At 41.9% G+C, this 17,022-nt stretch overlaps 1 protein-coding gene across 1 annotated transcript; it reads right to left on the bottom strand.

Moving 5' to 3' along the window:
- Nucleotides 1-819: 819 nt before the first annotated feature.
- Nucleotides 820-16,946, bottom strand: wrap53 (WD repeat containing, antisense to TP53). The gene is made up of 11 exons (XM_067579726.1): nucleotides 16,738-16,946; nucleotides 15,950-16,370; nucleotides 15,581-15,767; nucleotides 12,741-12,836; nucleotides 12,133-12,241; nucleotides 8,886-8,974; nucleotides 6,405-6,628; nucleotides 4,889-5,100; nucleotides 3,521-3,624; nucleotides 3,157-3,300; nucleotides 820-2,446 (listed from the first exon to the last, which is right to left on the bottom strand). The coding sequence occupies exons 2-11, from the start codon at nucleotides 16,191-16,193 to the stop codon at nucleotides 2,221-2,223; spliced, it is 1,635 nt and encodes a 544-aa protein (XP_067435827.1). The 5' UTR covers nucleotides 16,194-16,370; nucleotides 16,738-16,946; the 3' UTR covers nucleotides 820-2,220.
- Nucleotides 16,947-17,022: the final 76 nt, after the last annotated feature.

Raw genomic sequence — 17,022 nt, 5'->3', positions numbered from 1 at the left:
CAGTACTATGAGCGACACCTTTCACATTATACACTGTCATTTCACCCATCGTTAATACAAAAATATTGATTAGAGCAGCTTTAAAATTTAAATACAGCAAGATCTACTGTAGTTTTATATGTATTCAGACCCTTTGCTCTGACACTCTTGAATCAGATGAATGGACATGATTCCTTTGGTCAGTAGAATATTCTGTTGATTGTGATTGGCATGAACCCATCTGTAGTTCTCAGTTTATAGTTCATATTTTTAAGCCTAAGTCCATAGACGAATCCATTGACACATCCTCTTATCATAACCACTTTCCATCCTTAATGGCCAACAGCAGACACCCAGGGGTGAAAAGGACCCACAGATCACTCTCTGGTAGAGCTAAGATAAGACCATCACACAAACAAGTGGCAATCACTACACCTCTGGATTATTTATTACACTTGCTTGGCATTTTCTCTCTCTCTCTCTCTGCCCCAATTTTCCTTCTTGTCGTCTTTCTACCTACTCCCCTCTCCCAAGGCGGAGACGGTCGCTAAGCAACGCGCACAACACAACAGTGCAGCTCTCCAACTTGGCTCTCTGCTCAGTGTGCCCCTGTGGTTTCAGACAATCAAATACATGAGTGTGTGTGCATTCATACAGAATGTGTGGGAAAGGTGAAAGCTATGAATAGTTTCCATCTCATAAGCGAAAGCCAATAGTCCCTTTAGCTTTTAAGAGCTGCCTCTTGACTCGAGTGTAACATCTTGCATTCATTGAGGATTTATTACAGGGCATTCGTCTCTGAACTGCCTTGAACAGAAAGGACAAAAATGAGGCCGTGAATCTTGTGAAGAGATATGCTTTTAATTCACTCCAGCTTGAATAAAACCACCACAAAACCACCTGTTGTAGACACTATCTAGAGACTTGTGTGACATCATCAAGGCCTACATGGTTCCTAATGCTTCCTGGTAGAGCATAAAGTTGTGTAGTACGGTGTAATAATAGCTACAAAAGCATAGCTACTATTGCTTGGCAACAAATTTGTGACACCTGAATCAGCAGAGGCTTCTTAAATTGACAGACTCCTCAGTGTCTAAAGATACAAGGCTTTGGTTGGAGCGTGTTCTGATCAGATCCTGAACCTGCAAAGAAACCCTACAGCAAAGCACACCCCACTAATGGCAACATAAGCATTGAGCAAATCACTGCAATACATTATTAATGCAATTATACAAATACAATGCGTTTTGTGCAGCCACGTCACCACTCACACAAGATACAAATGTCATCTGACCGTCAGTTGTAGAAAAAATAAGAGAAAGATCACTCGTTTCCCAGGTGCATCCACTAATTAAACTTTCACATTGTTATGAGGTTACAGTAATTAAACTAGCTGCTTATAGAGAATACATTCGAAAATTAGAATGATCATCATGGCTTTACAAAAATATACATTTTGTGGGTATGCACAGAGCGACACAATGACTTGGTGCTTCCAATAGTTTAAAAAAGAAGGTAAAAACAGGAGATCCCATCAGTTTACAAAAGCAAAGCTCAAGAACAAATGGCACTTACTGTAACTATAGCAGTTAGGGATCTCCGGGGCAGCATTACAGCCACACACACACACGTAAACAAACACTCCAACAGATACGACTCAGATCGGAGGTGCAGTCAGGACAATGGATCTTGCCTCACACCGCAGTCAAGGCTTTAGATTTTGTAGATCTTCCGCTAAATTAAATTAAAACAAAATTTCCTTAAAAGATTAATTATATTTGATCTTGACTGGATTACATAAAAAAAATAATTTCCTCCCAAAACAAATTAACAGAATTGAGAAAGGTTGGGCCCCAATCCACTCCTTATGCAACTTACTTCTTGTCTCAACCTGAGTAAGGTGGGACTCCCTGCTTTTAGCAATGACAACAGTTTTGGCATATAGATAGATACAATTGTTATATACCAAATTGACATGACTTGTCATGTGCAGAGCCCTGAAGGCCTGTTTTGTAGATAATTGCAGGTGATATATGGTGTTTAAACTCAAACTTATTTGGACTGCATATGCGTTGCTGTTTAAAAATGATCCAGAAATGCTTCTCCACCTCAAGACTTCATGTTGCTGATGTTAAACTGAATCTAACTGACCCATAATCAGATTTATCCACACCAAACATTCCTGAAATAAATGTCACATGGAAGGTGTAACTCAATTTAATTCAATTTGTCGGCAGGGCTTCAGGCCTCCGCCGCAGCTGTATTCTCCTCCTGGTTCCCCTCTGAGGCAGGGCCCAGCGGTCCGGCCCACCACAGCCTCATGGTGTTGTCTTGTCGGCTCCCCTGCGTCGACATCACGGCTTCACCTCCTTCGCCGTCGGAGCCGGAGTCACCGTCGCTATCGCTGGGCCACGGGAACTGGCGCTGCCCGCTGGACGTCGCCAACAATGGCATGAAGGGGTGAATACTGGAGGAGAGACGGATGGAGGAACAGGAAAAAAAAACAATGATGTGATAAAGGCAAAAGATTAAATATGTGTTTTTGTAAAGATTCTAGGTTGACTGAAATTCCTGTATTTCGCAGTATTTTGCACTGCTAAGTTACTCTTAAAGTGCATTTCATAATAATAATAATATAATATACATGATTCATTTGACAGCCCAGTCACATTGACATTAGATTACATGAACGGCTACTTAGCAACAGCCGTCTGCTGGATTTTTCATAACTGCATGCTGAGGTTTTCGGTTATTGTTCTCTCTTCTCACAAAGCAGTGATATGTTTTGCTATATTACAACTCTGAAATTGGAAGCTTCTTTTATCTAGAAAATGTTGGATGATTTGTTTGTATGTCCTATGGTTTGGGAGAACCAAAACAGCACATCACAGCAGGACGACCAGGCAGGAAAACAGCAACACGGTCAGTGAACAGGAAGCTCGTAAATTTGATGATTTTCTCCCCATCTACAGTTGCTGCTGGATGTGATTTGTTTGTAAACGTCATATTTGATCTTTCTCCATCATCAACGCTTCATCACCATTTGTAAATTTTATTAGATACATTTTGTGGATCTGATATTTGATCTGTCTTACTAATTAACACAAAAAATCTGCTACATTGCTCATTGATGTGACCTTAGCCAACACTAATATGTTAGCTTAGATTTTTGAATACCTGATGCCATTGGTGCAGTCCCAATGGGCCTGGAACCTGAGCTGAGGTTGCAGTAGCTCCTCGTTACCGTCGGGAGGAGCAGTCTGGGTGTCCCATACTGACACCACTCCCTCTGTGTCCCCGCTCAGCAGGTACCTGCCTGACCTGCAAACAAACAAACATCAGCGGACAATAAATTAAAATGCAAGTGCCAACAATGGAGGCATGAGGAAACCCATGATAACCCCAAATAAACAAAAAAAAACAAAAAACTGAATGAGTGACACTCACATGCTCCCACTGAACACTGTGTGGCCTTGAGGGCAGTATCACAGCTCACACACACATCACTGAGTAGAGTTCTGGATGGTTGAGTTAAACTTACAAGTCTAGGTCAAAGTAGATGCGCTGGTTAGTTGCAACGTTCCTCTTGAGTGAAAACACAACCTTGCTGGGCTCCCTTAGGTCCCAGCACAGGATCTCCGGATCCTACACACACACACACACAAAATTCAAAGAAGCTTCAGAGTTGAGCAGGTATCAGAGATTTTTCTATTTGTTATTTGTGAAAACAAATGACTAATTCATTTATTTGAACTGCTAACTTGTGTGCAAGAATTAGTAATTAAACTTAACATACATAAGCATAAAAGATAACTTGTATACATGCAGGAAACAAATGTTTTGGTGAATTCGTGGCTAGTTTTTGCAAACATAAAACACACATTCTCAACCTCTTGATAAATACCACCCTCAAAATTTTCTAAAACTAAACTAAATAATACATTAAGCAAGACTGAAAATCTATAAAATACTAAAAAGTGAGGTAAAACAACCAAACCCCTTGGAAAGTGAGGATGCACTCATACAAGCATTTTTATTGATGATTATTTCCAACACTAAATCTAAAATGTACACTCAGATCCACCACTTGTTTTGCTCATGTTGACTTGTGTTAACGTAGACCAGCAGTGTACAGTCCGTCTGTACTCTTGACCTTGTTGCTAAACTGTAGATTCATTAACTGGCAGTGTGACGTGCATGCTACACAGTGACTTTATAGAGACCAGAGTGTATATTTAATCTGAACAGGGTGACAGAAGGTAACGGGGATGAATGGAGGACATTGAATAACACAAGGGGTGGATGGTTTTGGGATCGCTGTGCTGCGATTTGTCAAAAGAACATGCTGGACAATTTGTGAAATGAAAGTAGGGGAAGACTTCCAGACACTGAGGGTCATTCACACTGGAATTATTGTGCTGCCTCCCCTCTCCTAATATTTTACCATACATTAGTATCAGTCAATAACTATCAGTAAACTGATAATCCATTTAATACTTCTGAAAACAAGAATATGTGCGTGTTCAACCCCTGTGACCTCAAACCTCTGCAGCGTGCTTGTGAAACAGTGAATCCTTGGAATTTCACTTTTGCCTTTACTCAATTTGAGGAGTTTCGCCTTTATGCCTAATCAGATTCATTACATGCTGACTCATACCATCAAGACAGGAACTTATTAAGCTCTTAGGAGCGTATTAAGCTCTCACCCGAAAGCTTTGATAATGCTTGTGTAACCTGATTTTGCAATACAAGAAGAGCAAAGTCATCCGATACTTGCTTAACACACAAAGCCAATGATGATTTGTGTGATCATTCAAATGAAGCATTGTTACCCTCAGGTCTCTTCTCTGCATGCACACTGCTGTATACGAGTGTGTGCGCGTGTGTGTTTGTGTGTTCATGCGTTCACCTTGCGCCCGCCGGTGTACAGGTAGTTGCCGTCAGGGGAGAAGAGCAGATGGGTGAGGCCTCCGTGGTGGAGGGTCGGCAGCAGAGCCAGCAGGGTGCCGTCTTGGCAGGAGTAGAGGCCAGCGCAGCGGGAGTAAGAGCCACAGGCGTAAACAGACTGGCAAGGGCTGAAGCCAAAGCAGGAGATGATGCCACTTTGGCCCTGCTTCTTCACTGCAGCAAAGACGAGAGAGTGGCATTTGGCAGGGCTAACAGCCTTTTAAAAAGGGTTCACAATACACAACTCCTAATCATTTCTACTCAAAGTTAACTTTTTGGCAGCTGCTGCGTTCCTGATTACATCTCTAAAAGGAACATATTTTTTCAACAATCCACATACAAACTCACAATTGGATCATCTGTTTCCTTTTTAGCGTTTATCCCTTTCCGGATCATGCTCTTTCTCACTCTTGAAAAAGAGGCTTTTAGCACGTTTTTGGCACAACAGCAGAAGCGAGGGTTTGGCACAGTCCTCACATGTATCACATAACCTGTTTTTGTGATTGAGTATACATTTCATAGACAGCACTGATATGCCAGAGCAGGATGCTGTGTTGACAGTGCAGCACGGCTGAAGCTTACTTGTTATTAAAAAAAAAAAAGACCCAAAACTGAGTCACTAATTTTGCTGTTGTAACCAAGTTTATTCATTTGTTGCCACCCATCCTGCTCATCTGGCTACTTTGCTACTTTATGAATAGTTTAAAAAGTGTGAAGGAAATCAAAAAGTTGAAAAATAAAAATCTATTTGTTGACATCACTAAGGACGATTTTGATAGTTTAGAATACATCGGTGCATTAACTAGAGGAGACACTTGTCCTGTTTTTGAGTTTTGAAAAAGGAATCAACTGCCAGCGGACTGGAAGTTGTTTGGTATGACAGAGATAGGGAATTCATCACAGTAAACATTTAATCGCCTTTTGTTTTTTTTGTCAGAAGTACGAAATAAAAGCTCTCCTTGTTGGTTTGTTCAAGGAGACTTCAGCCTGTGACAGCCAGCTGTCAAACCGCAACTTTCTGAATACAAGGGACAACCGACTTTAACTTCATTATCCTTTTCACAATGTCCCTGTCTTGTGGATTTGATTTTCTGAGAACATAGCTTGTGAATGCAATGGCTTTTTTTTTTTCTTTTTTTTGTGAATCACTCTCTGAGTTTGGAATGTCCTTGAAAAAGAAGAAGACTTTTCTGAATACTCACCGCTCCAAGTTACACATGTTACATCACTCACTGGAACCAGTAATACTACTTATGACTAATAATGATTATATAGTAATTATCAGGATTTTAAAATATCAATCAACTGCAATAATTTGACAACATAAAAATGTGTTTGCTTAGATTTTTAGACATGATCAACACAGCTTGAAACTTACACCCTTAAATTATACATGGTTTATAGATAATGATCTAAAACATGGAAAACCTCCATTAGTCTTAAGCTGAAACTCTTTCAGAGAGCAGCTGATGGCTGACCTACGGTGGGTCGCTCCTCACAGTCTCTTCCGGGACGCTCAGTGTAAAAGACCCTGACAGTTTTGTCGAAGCCGCAGTAGAGCTGCGTGCCGTCGGGGGAGAAGCAGAGGGAGTGGGCTGTGGTCAGCTCGTCCAGGTGATTGTAGGGCCGGAAACTGGCTCGCACCTCCCCGTAAAATGCATCCCACACGTGGACTGGGTTGTCACGGCTACTGCTGGCCAGACTGCGGAAGAGGCCAGATAAAAAAAAAAAAAAAAAAAAAAAAAGAGAACGGCGAAGAGGGGAAGAGAGTGAGTTATTAACACTCATGGGAAAAAGACTAAGAGACAACAGGGATTAGAGAGTGAACGGTGCAAATTAGAATATTTGATGGAGTCAATCATTTTTGTCCCTGAGGGATAATTCTTTCCAGCTAGCAATTAACAAATTACTCATTTTAGAGCTTCAACACGAGAACATATTTGGTGTGCGGTAAAGGAACATAACGTGCCAATCTGTATTTGTCCATAAAGTAAAACAAAAGAACTAGTGGAATAAAGCAGAGCTCTATCTGCATCTCAGAGGGGAACAAAACAGATCCCCAGATATGCTGCTGAGACTCTCCTAAAAAAAAATACATTATGTATGACCTTCGTGTTTGATTCATTTTCTTGTTGCTAACCTCTACTGCACCACATCCACCTGAATGTATCAATGCATCAAAACAAATAGACTGCATTGTGCTATGCCTCATTATGGAGACAAGACCACAGCGCATTCTTATTGATTCAAATCAGGGCCAAAGACTGAGCCATGCCTTTTTAACTCTAATTATTGGGCGCTGAACAAATGCCGAAACATCACTGCAGCTCAATTAGACAAAGGAAATTAGCCCCTACCGCTGCTGCCGTGTTCTGTTATGGCCCCTCTGAGCCGCAGCTTTATTCCAGAGCAGGGAAATGCCCAATTATAATGCTAGACTGCTGCTAGCTTGGAGCAATGCCTAGAACTCAGTGCAACTTAACCAAGCCATAACAGGGGCCCTTATTCCCTCTCTACAGGAGGGGCATCAACAACACACAGCTTTTGGCAGACGGAGAGTTCAAGGAGCGCAGGGGGAGGAATGAGAAACAAAATGGGAGATGTGAAAAGATCGAGAGAAAGAGAGAGGAGGGAGGCAGGGAAGGCACTAGAAAAACAGGTTTAATGTAGCTGCGTTCAATAATCACAACCGTAACCTTTTATCTGCTGTCTCAGCCCTTAACGTTGTACTGAGAGCTTGTCCAACCACCTCGCTGTGCCCCCGCAGGAGCTCCTCTCTGATATGTGGCAGTGATCTGAAGAAGATGAAGAGCGTCTGCTGTCGGCTCCTACTGGCATCCTCATCCTCATGACGGACAGGTCTTTGCGCGGCTTTGGCAGATACACACAGGACTCTCGAGTGGTTCATTGTCCACATGAGCCGTTTGTTAAACGTCGCGCTGTTTACACAACTACACAACTCTCATCTCTGGACGTCGAGCCCCTGACCCCCACACCCCCTCCTGTTAGTGAAGGCTGTGTGGTGTCGGGGTGGAGCGGTGCCAACGCTGGGCCTTGATCAGAGGGATCTGTCGGAGGGTGGAGGCTGTAACTGGAGGATGATGGGAGTTGCGCGAGTGTGTGTGTGTGTGTGTGTGTGTGTGGAGGGGGGGGGGGAATACACAGCGCACACTGTTGGCAACTTGGCCTAAGCTCGTTAGCACTGCCCTACCTCTCTTGCCACAGATGATTGGCGTTCTCCATAGTGACAGCGGGGAGTTACTGATGTTGGCTCTGCTTCAGAGCACAGGCATAAACACACAGTGATGTCATAATCGCCGCGATATAAAAGCCTGCGAGAGCGCGCACCTGCACACACACACACACACACACACACACGGCAAAAACAGGAGAAAGAGATGAAAAGACAAGCCCCAAGTCAGGGAATCACGAGGCCCTTAAGGTGTTGTCTGGATTCGGGAGTGCTGTTAGTGGGCTGAATCGTGCTGAAAAGCACCGTGGGCCTCAAACAGCCGAGCGCATTGCGATGGAGGCAGAGGCAGACAGGACGAAGGCCAACTCTTCACTCATAATGAGAGACATCAGAAAGCTTTTACAGCTTCTCTCCACGCTGGCAGCCGGCTCCCACAACGAGTGCAAATACCACTGGGATCAAAGAATGAGTCAGAAGCATACAACAACATCTTCTATATTCGGATAGTCTATTACACATACCCAAGCACACAGATCTTAAGTCACATAAACACAGTATCCCACTCTGACCATTTGAGATCTAGATTAAAAACACCAATCACTGGCTGACACCAGCCTCAGTAAACAAAATAGTACCTTTTTTTTGTGCATACATCTTTCGCCATCTGGCAGGTTGACCTTCAGAGTGAACTTTAAATGTCTCCTCTATCCAGCTGCTAAGAGCGGAGGCTCATGAAACAGTCTGGCAAAGATTAGTTTCAACTCACAAGCATGTGTCCGGGTCCAGAGAGTTCATCTTGGGGTACCAGCAGTAGTCGTAGATGGTGTCTCCCTCTGCCATCCTCAGCGCTGGACTCTGCCATAGAGGAAAAGAGGGGAAAGGACAGAGTGAGGCATGCAAAGACTGAAGAAAGTAAAATGTTTTAGGGGTTGACTGGTGCAGAATACTGGACTACTAGATGGATAAATGACAATATCGCATGGCTTTTCCCTCATAGTAAAATTCAATATCAGAAGCCTTTGGCACCATGAGAGGAATAGAGCAATCACGGCTTAATTTTCTACCTTTTTCACAAAGACTGTGAGATCTCTGTTATGGAGGAAAATGGATTATATTTCAATTATTTTTGCTCAGTGATCCCAATCTACCAGCATGTAATACAATTAAAAGATTTAGCTCGCCACTTGATATTTTCCCAAACCTGATGACAGAATGCCCGTTTTATTTCATTTTATCAGCTGAATCTGCAGTCATACATTGACTTGAGCAGTTGTCTTAAATTGATTAAAATACGCGTCTCAGTTACACAAAATACATGCAGAATTCAAGCTCAACGACATGGCATGAGTCTTATCAAAAATGTTTACATTTTATAGTAACAATGTCTTTAATATAACCTTAATATAATCTAAAGTAACTCTCAACTGATAGAGTATTTGTTTGAAAGACTCCCTCAAGTTTTAAACCTTTTTAATTAGTCCATGTGGTATTTTTCATATGCTACGAGACATATCAGGAGCATATAAGCAGTTAATGCCATGGCTGAGCATTTCCGCTTTGAAACTGGACAGTCTCAGGATTTCCCACGTCACAAATCTAAGGAACCAATCATTTATAATTAAAAGATAATTATATGCAGAAGCGACCTCCTCGGGTTTTCCCTGACTGCTGATTTTGGTCTACACGGACCAGTAACAACCCGTCAAGTTGAAAAGTCGAGTCTGGCGTATTGTTGTTCAGCCAAGTTTCCATCAGGAGAAAAAACAATAGTTCCTCATCTCTCGATGAACGCTCGGTCTCAGTTGGATCAGATCTATTTTGTTCTCTAGTGAGTGAACGCTGGCCAGACAGAGTGATGGAATGGCTGGCCTGGTGGTGTTGCTTTTAGCTTGGGTAACAGACTGGCCCGCTAACCCCTTCTTCTGCTTCCGTGCCTCTGAGCTGTTGTAGTCTGCTATGCCAGCCCGCTGCTGCAGGGCATGGTTTTCCTCAGGAGATGCAGTCTGCTGAGCGCCGCTCTAAACTTTGGCAGGAGTGAGGCGGGCGAGTTGATAATAATGATCAGAAGTTCAGTTGGGCTGTACCTTCTTGGCCTGGTTGAACTAGTCAGGTTATCTGCACATTTACTCACGTTAAGAGAAGAGTCCCTAACACACTGTACACCATAACCAGGAGCCAGAGAAGCTGCTGCACTGCTGTGTGCCACCATGAATGTATTTGCATATTCATAGATTCTGGAACTTTTAATGAGGGAGAAGGAGTAGATGTCATTATAAGGATTTTAAAGTGCTAATTATACTTTTTTTTTTTGTGCATAAAAACCATATCAGACACACATTGTTGTTCCCAGCAGAGTATCTTTATACGTCTTAATGTCTGGAGATGGTTCTTTAATAATAGATAATATCTCATGTACATGATTTAAGCACTGAAACCCATCAACTTTGACATAAAATAAGGTAGGACTAATCAAAGTTATGGAGTAGGAATGTCAGCAATAATGGAGAACACAGGATTTGCTGCATCATTAAAGCGGAGGTTTTTAAAATGTGAGGCATGCTTCCTCAGGAGGAGAGACATGAAGCAAAGATCCTGCACGGGGTGAAAGGGACAGGTGCATGCAAGTGTTGTGAAAACAACAGGAAGTTAATTATTGTAGTTCAGCCTGCTGGTTTGCTTATCGACATGGTCGGCCACTGCAGTAGCAGCAGTAGTGGCTGTAACACAAAGCTCATGGTGATAATTAAGCTTCTTGAAGTAGCAGAATCAAGCTATTTTTGATACCAACAGTGTCACAGCCTGAAACGACAGGATCCAAACCAAAATGTTGGAAATGAGATGACCAGTGCCTCTCGCTGGGTTCATTTGGACGGACTCAAGTGACTCACAGTCTGTCGGCTGAGTGTGTAATTTATGAAGTGGTGCTAGCTCATGATAGCCTGCAACCTGCACCACAAACTGTGACTGGAGGCTTTTCACGGAGGAGGGAGAGTGATGGAGGACTGGTGAATCTAAAAAAATATATCTTCTTTTATTTCAAAATTTTAAGTCCCTCCTGCACTCAAAAATGAGTTTTACTCATAGTTACTTCACTTGGATGTTTGAGCTTCACTGTGCCAAATGATGTGCAGAGTTACAAAGTGACACTAACACTATGAGACTGTTTTCAGGTTCATCTGCTGAAGGCAGAAAGTTTCTGTGCTCACCTTAAATCTGGAGCCAATGTGTAATGTGGAAACTTCAAAAATCCCGGTGCACATACACAAGAACAGACTTTTCAGTGAAGTAGAACAGCTTGTATCCAACAGTTAAACTTTTGAAATAAAAAACTATTTGCATATTCAGCATTACATTATTGAATTAAATATTCAAGCATTAAATGAATTTGTAATATAGTCTCTTGGTGAAATTGTACATTGCTATGGAAACCCACTTTCACCGGCATGCAGACAACTTCACAACAGCTAATGATTGCACACAGAGTGAAAGCCTAAAAGTTTGTCTCCTCAGCAGTCAAAAACTGGATGACTTCTTACTCTTTATACTTCATCACCTATAAAACCTAAATGTTATTCCTTAACTCTAAATATTTAAGTTTTTGTAATGTGTTTATTATTAGTAGTAGTAGTATTAATTGCATATCTATTTATGTTCTATTTCACATCTAGTTAAGACTTTGCAGCAGCAGCAACAGATGAGCTTGTGATGGTGTTTTATAGAATTAAACAGAACAGACTTCCTTTGCTGGACTCGTCTTACAGAACATGATGGTGAATAAGTGACCTGGATTTTGGCCTGATGGGGGCACTAGAGAAACTCCTACTTGTACCTTGCATACAAATATATTGAGGATTTCTCTAACTACAAAGCAAGACTCAAGACTGACATCTACTGTAATCTCAGCTATCTTGCTTTGAGATTTAAGGTTTTTTCTGTATGTTTCCAGCAGCCTCTTAGCCAGCTACGTCTTCATCCACTACCATCAAGATTTTGGGAGTCTATTTCATACTCACCATCTCAGGAATCGAATCCCAGTTGTAGCTGTAAATCTCAGGAGGGAGGTTGTACACGCGAAGCACGTTATCTGCACTGTTAGTCAGGATACAGGAACCATCGGGGGCCCTGGGTCAGCGAAGGAGGGGAGATGTGAGGAAAATGGTGAATAAACAGCAGTGAACTGAGAAAAACATGCAGTCAGGTTAGTTTTATGTAAGCATCTTTAGTACATGGAAAGTTTGCTATTCATATAATTACTGTAATGGCCTGACATATTGATTTATCTTGACAATGAGATTAAGATTGTTACTAGTATCCTCTCTTATAGCAAATGTACTGTCAGCACTAGTGTTCCCACTATGGCCTGAGGGAGACACACACAGTGGAGGTAATTTTCCTTTGGCTTCATTTGCGCTGACAGAATATAATTTTCTCCCTGTAATGCAGAACATTGATATCCGTCCTTGATATCTGCCCCTGGGCACATGTGCAAATGTAATAGTCTTGTTTCTTTATGGTACTAATGACTCACAAACTCGATAACTGTGTGAAAGTTTTATACTTAGCACCTTTAAAACCTCATCCGCATAGTTTATTGTGTCATGTTATTTTTATAGGAAATTACCATTTGCAGCCTTTGAGGTAATTCTCTGGAAAGTTGGAGTATTCAGTCCATGAACCAGTCAGCATCTGGGGGTTCTGGGTGAAATCTAAGCCAAGGCTGGAGGACAAGATATAGAGAAGTCCTCAGTTAATGAGTTAAAATGAGAGAATGGACAAACATACATTAAACGAAAGACAGAATTACCCATCGTACCAATGTTGTTTCATTAAGGTGAGTTTCCTGACCTCAGACACAACTCTTCCTGTATATGAACCACGGTGTCACCTTGCACAAAGCTCAACAGGAAATTTATGGTGAATCTGAACATTTCGCTGCGTGCTGAGCTTCTCAGTTAAAACTCTGTTTCACTGAGTGGATTTTTAATCACATTTCACACATCCGCAGGTTAATTCCATTGTTCTTCATCCTGTGTCATCTTGTCCGCATTTTTTCCATTACATTTATTGACAGTGTTAAATGTTTAATCAGTTAATGCTGCGCTGATTTTCGCTGCCCCACTTCAACATGAGTGCTGTCGTAAAAAAAAAAACGCGCGGAGGAAGTGGAGCGACATGTAACGCTCGGAGCCAAACAATAACACTCACGGGGCAATTACACAGGCTCAAATTGCTGTGACTGCACAGTTATCACAACATTTGAATTATGACTGAAACTTATTTAACTTGATCACACCCTACCTCACATTTCCTGCTGATATTTGGCTGCACTATGAAGAGGAAACAGGCTGTTTTACTTGTTTGAAGGAGCACAACAGATCAAAAATCATCCTTTCCAACATTTTCTCATTTATAACACATTAATGTTAATATAACCAATAATAATAATAATAATAACCGTAACAGCAGTATCAGTAGATAGTCTGCTAAGTTTACTGTTTGCCAGGTGGGAGACACTTACAGAACATTTTATGGTTAAATAAAAAATAATCTAGAACCCTAATATATACAAGTTTGATAGGCGTCACTGTATTCAACAATCATTGCTTGCTTTGGTCACTTGAGTGTGTACTGGAGAGCAGAGAGTACAGAAGCACAGGAGATGAAACTCTGGTGCTTTTTTTGACAACCGCCGCTAGATGGTGCTGCGGTAGTGCTGCCGCCATTTTGGACTGAAAATCTCATCACGTTCATTCAAATTCATCACATCTTCAAGCACCCAGAATTGGTGACAGCCCAATCAGAAGCACAATAGAAAATTTCTCAAAATAAGTGGTGATAAGTAGTGATGTCATCATACTAAAATTACCACTAAAGTACCATGACTCTCAATACCTGATTTGATACAGTGGCAAAACCAGAAATCCCATTCAGGACACACTCCTTTATTTTAAAACCTTTTTTACACTACTTTTAACATCAACAATTGAACAGAAACTTTGTGTGTTTCGTGATTTAAGCATACAGGCTGCATTAGAATAAGAGTAACAAATTAAATATTGACCGCAGCCTTCAAGTAGAAAGCAAAGCAGCCTGAAAAATAGTCATTTCAAATCAGAGGAAGTGAAATATGACGCTGTAACAACTAATACAGCTGTGTGATTATGTGCTCTCATCTTGTAAGTTTGACTGAAACTTTAAGTGTTTCAGCATTTAAACAAACACTCTAACTCAGTGTTATTATTCTAATATAGTCAAAGAGTGAGGCTTTGATACTACTGATATCTAAAAATGCTGGTATTGATTTGGACTTGTGACATCCCTAATTTTATCCACTTGGTAATGTGGTTATCGAGTTGTTTAGAAGTTCCCAAACTGGGATCCAAAGACCACCAGAGGTCTTTAAGAGGGCAGCAGGGGGTTCCCAGCAAAAGCACCAACAGATTAATTTCACTTTGATTACACTAACTTCCAGTGAATGGATCTTGTTAGAGGAGATTCTTTCAAGCAAAATCCTCTCAAACATGGGTCTGTGGTCTATTGTGCATCTATTTCGGAGGTCCTTGACATGAAAAAGTTTGAGATCGCCTGGTTTCTCAAAATCCCAAGAGTGCTGGATTTTTCTAGCTTCCATTTTTATCCATTGCTCACTTTTTGCTCCTCTGGGAAGCAGGGAAAAAAGTTTTATTTTGTTATATTATGTCAAGTCTTTCTTTCTCTCAGAATGTGTAAATCTGACCCCATGATTTGAAAGTTTTTTTTTTATTTCATAAATGAAATTCTGAATGAATGAATTTGATTCTTTCATAAATTTAATAAATAAATAAGTAAGTTGGTAAATAGTTATAATAGTATGCACATTATAATATTTTTTCATTGTTCAACACAGGCCATTTTGGTACAGCACTTTGCAGGCGTCATTAAGGTCTTTGATAATACAGTAGTCGCCTTCAGTCCAAAATGGCGGAGGCGTAGCTCTGCTGCTGTGTGCTGATGTTGCAATGGAACGACCAATCAGCTTCTTATCAATTTCAGTTCTTTGGTAGTGCTGGTGAATAGAAGCTGTCACTTTAGTGGTGCACATAAGAACAAACTGCTATAAATAGCAGGAATGTTCTTTTCAGATGATTCACCAGTAGCACACATTCAATTTAAAGTCACAAAAATAAATCACAAAGTTTTTACGATGGAGGAACACTGGCATTAGCGCTGCGTTTCAGACTATACAGGCATCCTGCAGTTGCCAGCACCTCTTGTTCTGCAGTGCCTGCACAAAAACTTCTTTCCCTCCTTATTTCACAAACATGTGTTTGACACATCTTCCCGATCCTTACATAACACCACCACACCCCGCAAAACCCTGCTTGAAATAGCTCACTTGATGATCTGTCTACTGGATACTAGATTTGCCCCTAGTAACGTGAACACTAGTTAAAAATAAACCGGACTCCTTCCTCCACTTACTGCTGTTCTTCACTGGGGCTGTCTGCAGATCCGTTACCGTTGTGCTCCTCCTCTGGTTTCGTCTCTCCTTCCCCTAAAGAGGCATCATGACCTCCGTCTCCGTTCTGACGGCATTCCTCCTCACCTTCCTCGCTCGCAGTCACCTCCTGCACCCCTCGACCACCCTCTTCAGATTGTAGGGGTGCTCCTTTCCCCAGGAACAAAGTGGAAATTTGTGCAGGTAATGGACAGAAAAAAATAAATTAGTCTCTAAGTAAATCCTGAATTATAATCTCTGACAGACATACACGCTCTTTAGTTTAACTTTCCCCTTTTTTTTGTAGGCTATTTTATAGAATATGTGCAGCATTATGAGAACAGAAACTTTACTTTGTGCTGGTGTTCCTCCATGCATCTCCACGAGCTTAGCAACCTGCTCCAGCCCCTGGTCCTCCTCGCTCAGCCTGGGCCGCTTCGCAGACTTTGGGGCTTCTTCCTCCAAAGTGTCCCCTTCCTTTAAGCTGTCGCCTTCAGGTAAAGGTGGCGCCTGTTGAGGGGGCTCATTGTCTGCTTCTGAGTCCTGCCCTGCGCCTGCCACACCTCCACTTTCACCATTTCCAGCCGAATCAGACATATCTTTGTTTCTCAAGCTGTCCTGTCAAGTCCTCTACCTGGCGTCCAGGTGCCTTGTGTGTTTCTGTGGGTTTGCTGTCAGACGTGGGTGAGGTAGGTGCTACTAGGATAGTGCTTCTTCCTGCAGTGTGGGTGTTTGAGTCTGCTGGGGGACGAGGACATCACAGCACCAACTAGCCTGGGGCGGGCAAAGATGAACACAAAGAGACAGAGCAGGTGAGATAAACCAATAATATCAGATGGGGGAAAACACAGCTGCAGCATGAAAACAATGCAATATAATGCTGTTTAGAGGTATACATATACTGGTCGTGCAAACACCCCACAGACACCTGTGGCTAGTCGGTGACGTGCCGACCACTAATTTTGCTAAGTTAAAGCTTGAGAGGTACATATCACAGAACCTTGCACATTTTATTGCATGCATGCCTCTGCTGCCATTTTATATAATTTGAAAGCTTTAGTTTCCTTCAACCGTCCGACCACTACAGCGGCAGCAGTAGCAGCCTTGCGTTAGCTTATGTTAGCAGGCTGATGCTACCTACCTGGCTTTAAAGGTTCTGTGCGTAATTTGGCTTTACACACTATTCACCTCGGTTGTGGCAAAGTCGGAGAGCATGAATAATACACAAGAATACTCCACGTTCCTTTCGCTTCCGACACTTTCGTGTTTCAATTCACCAGCTCATCACGAGAAGTTGTAAACACCGAGGGCGGCCATGTGTTTCCCAACTATCGCGAGATCTGCGCCGATGACGTCTCAAGGGTTTGGTTTAGATGCACTCACAGATGGCTCATGTGCACACATGCAAACACACTTCATGAATTAT

This window comes from Thunnus thynnus, chromosome 22 (assembly GCF_963924715.1).
Source record: "Thunnus thynnus chromosome 22, fThuThy2.1, whole genome shotgun sequence".
Classification (NCBI taxonomy): Eukaryota; Metazoa; Chordata; class Actinopteri; order Scombriformes; family Scombridae; genus Thunnus; species Thunnus thynnus.
This window is presented reverse-complemented; position numbering and strand designations above follow the sequence as displayed.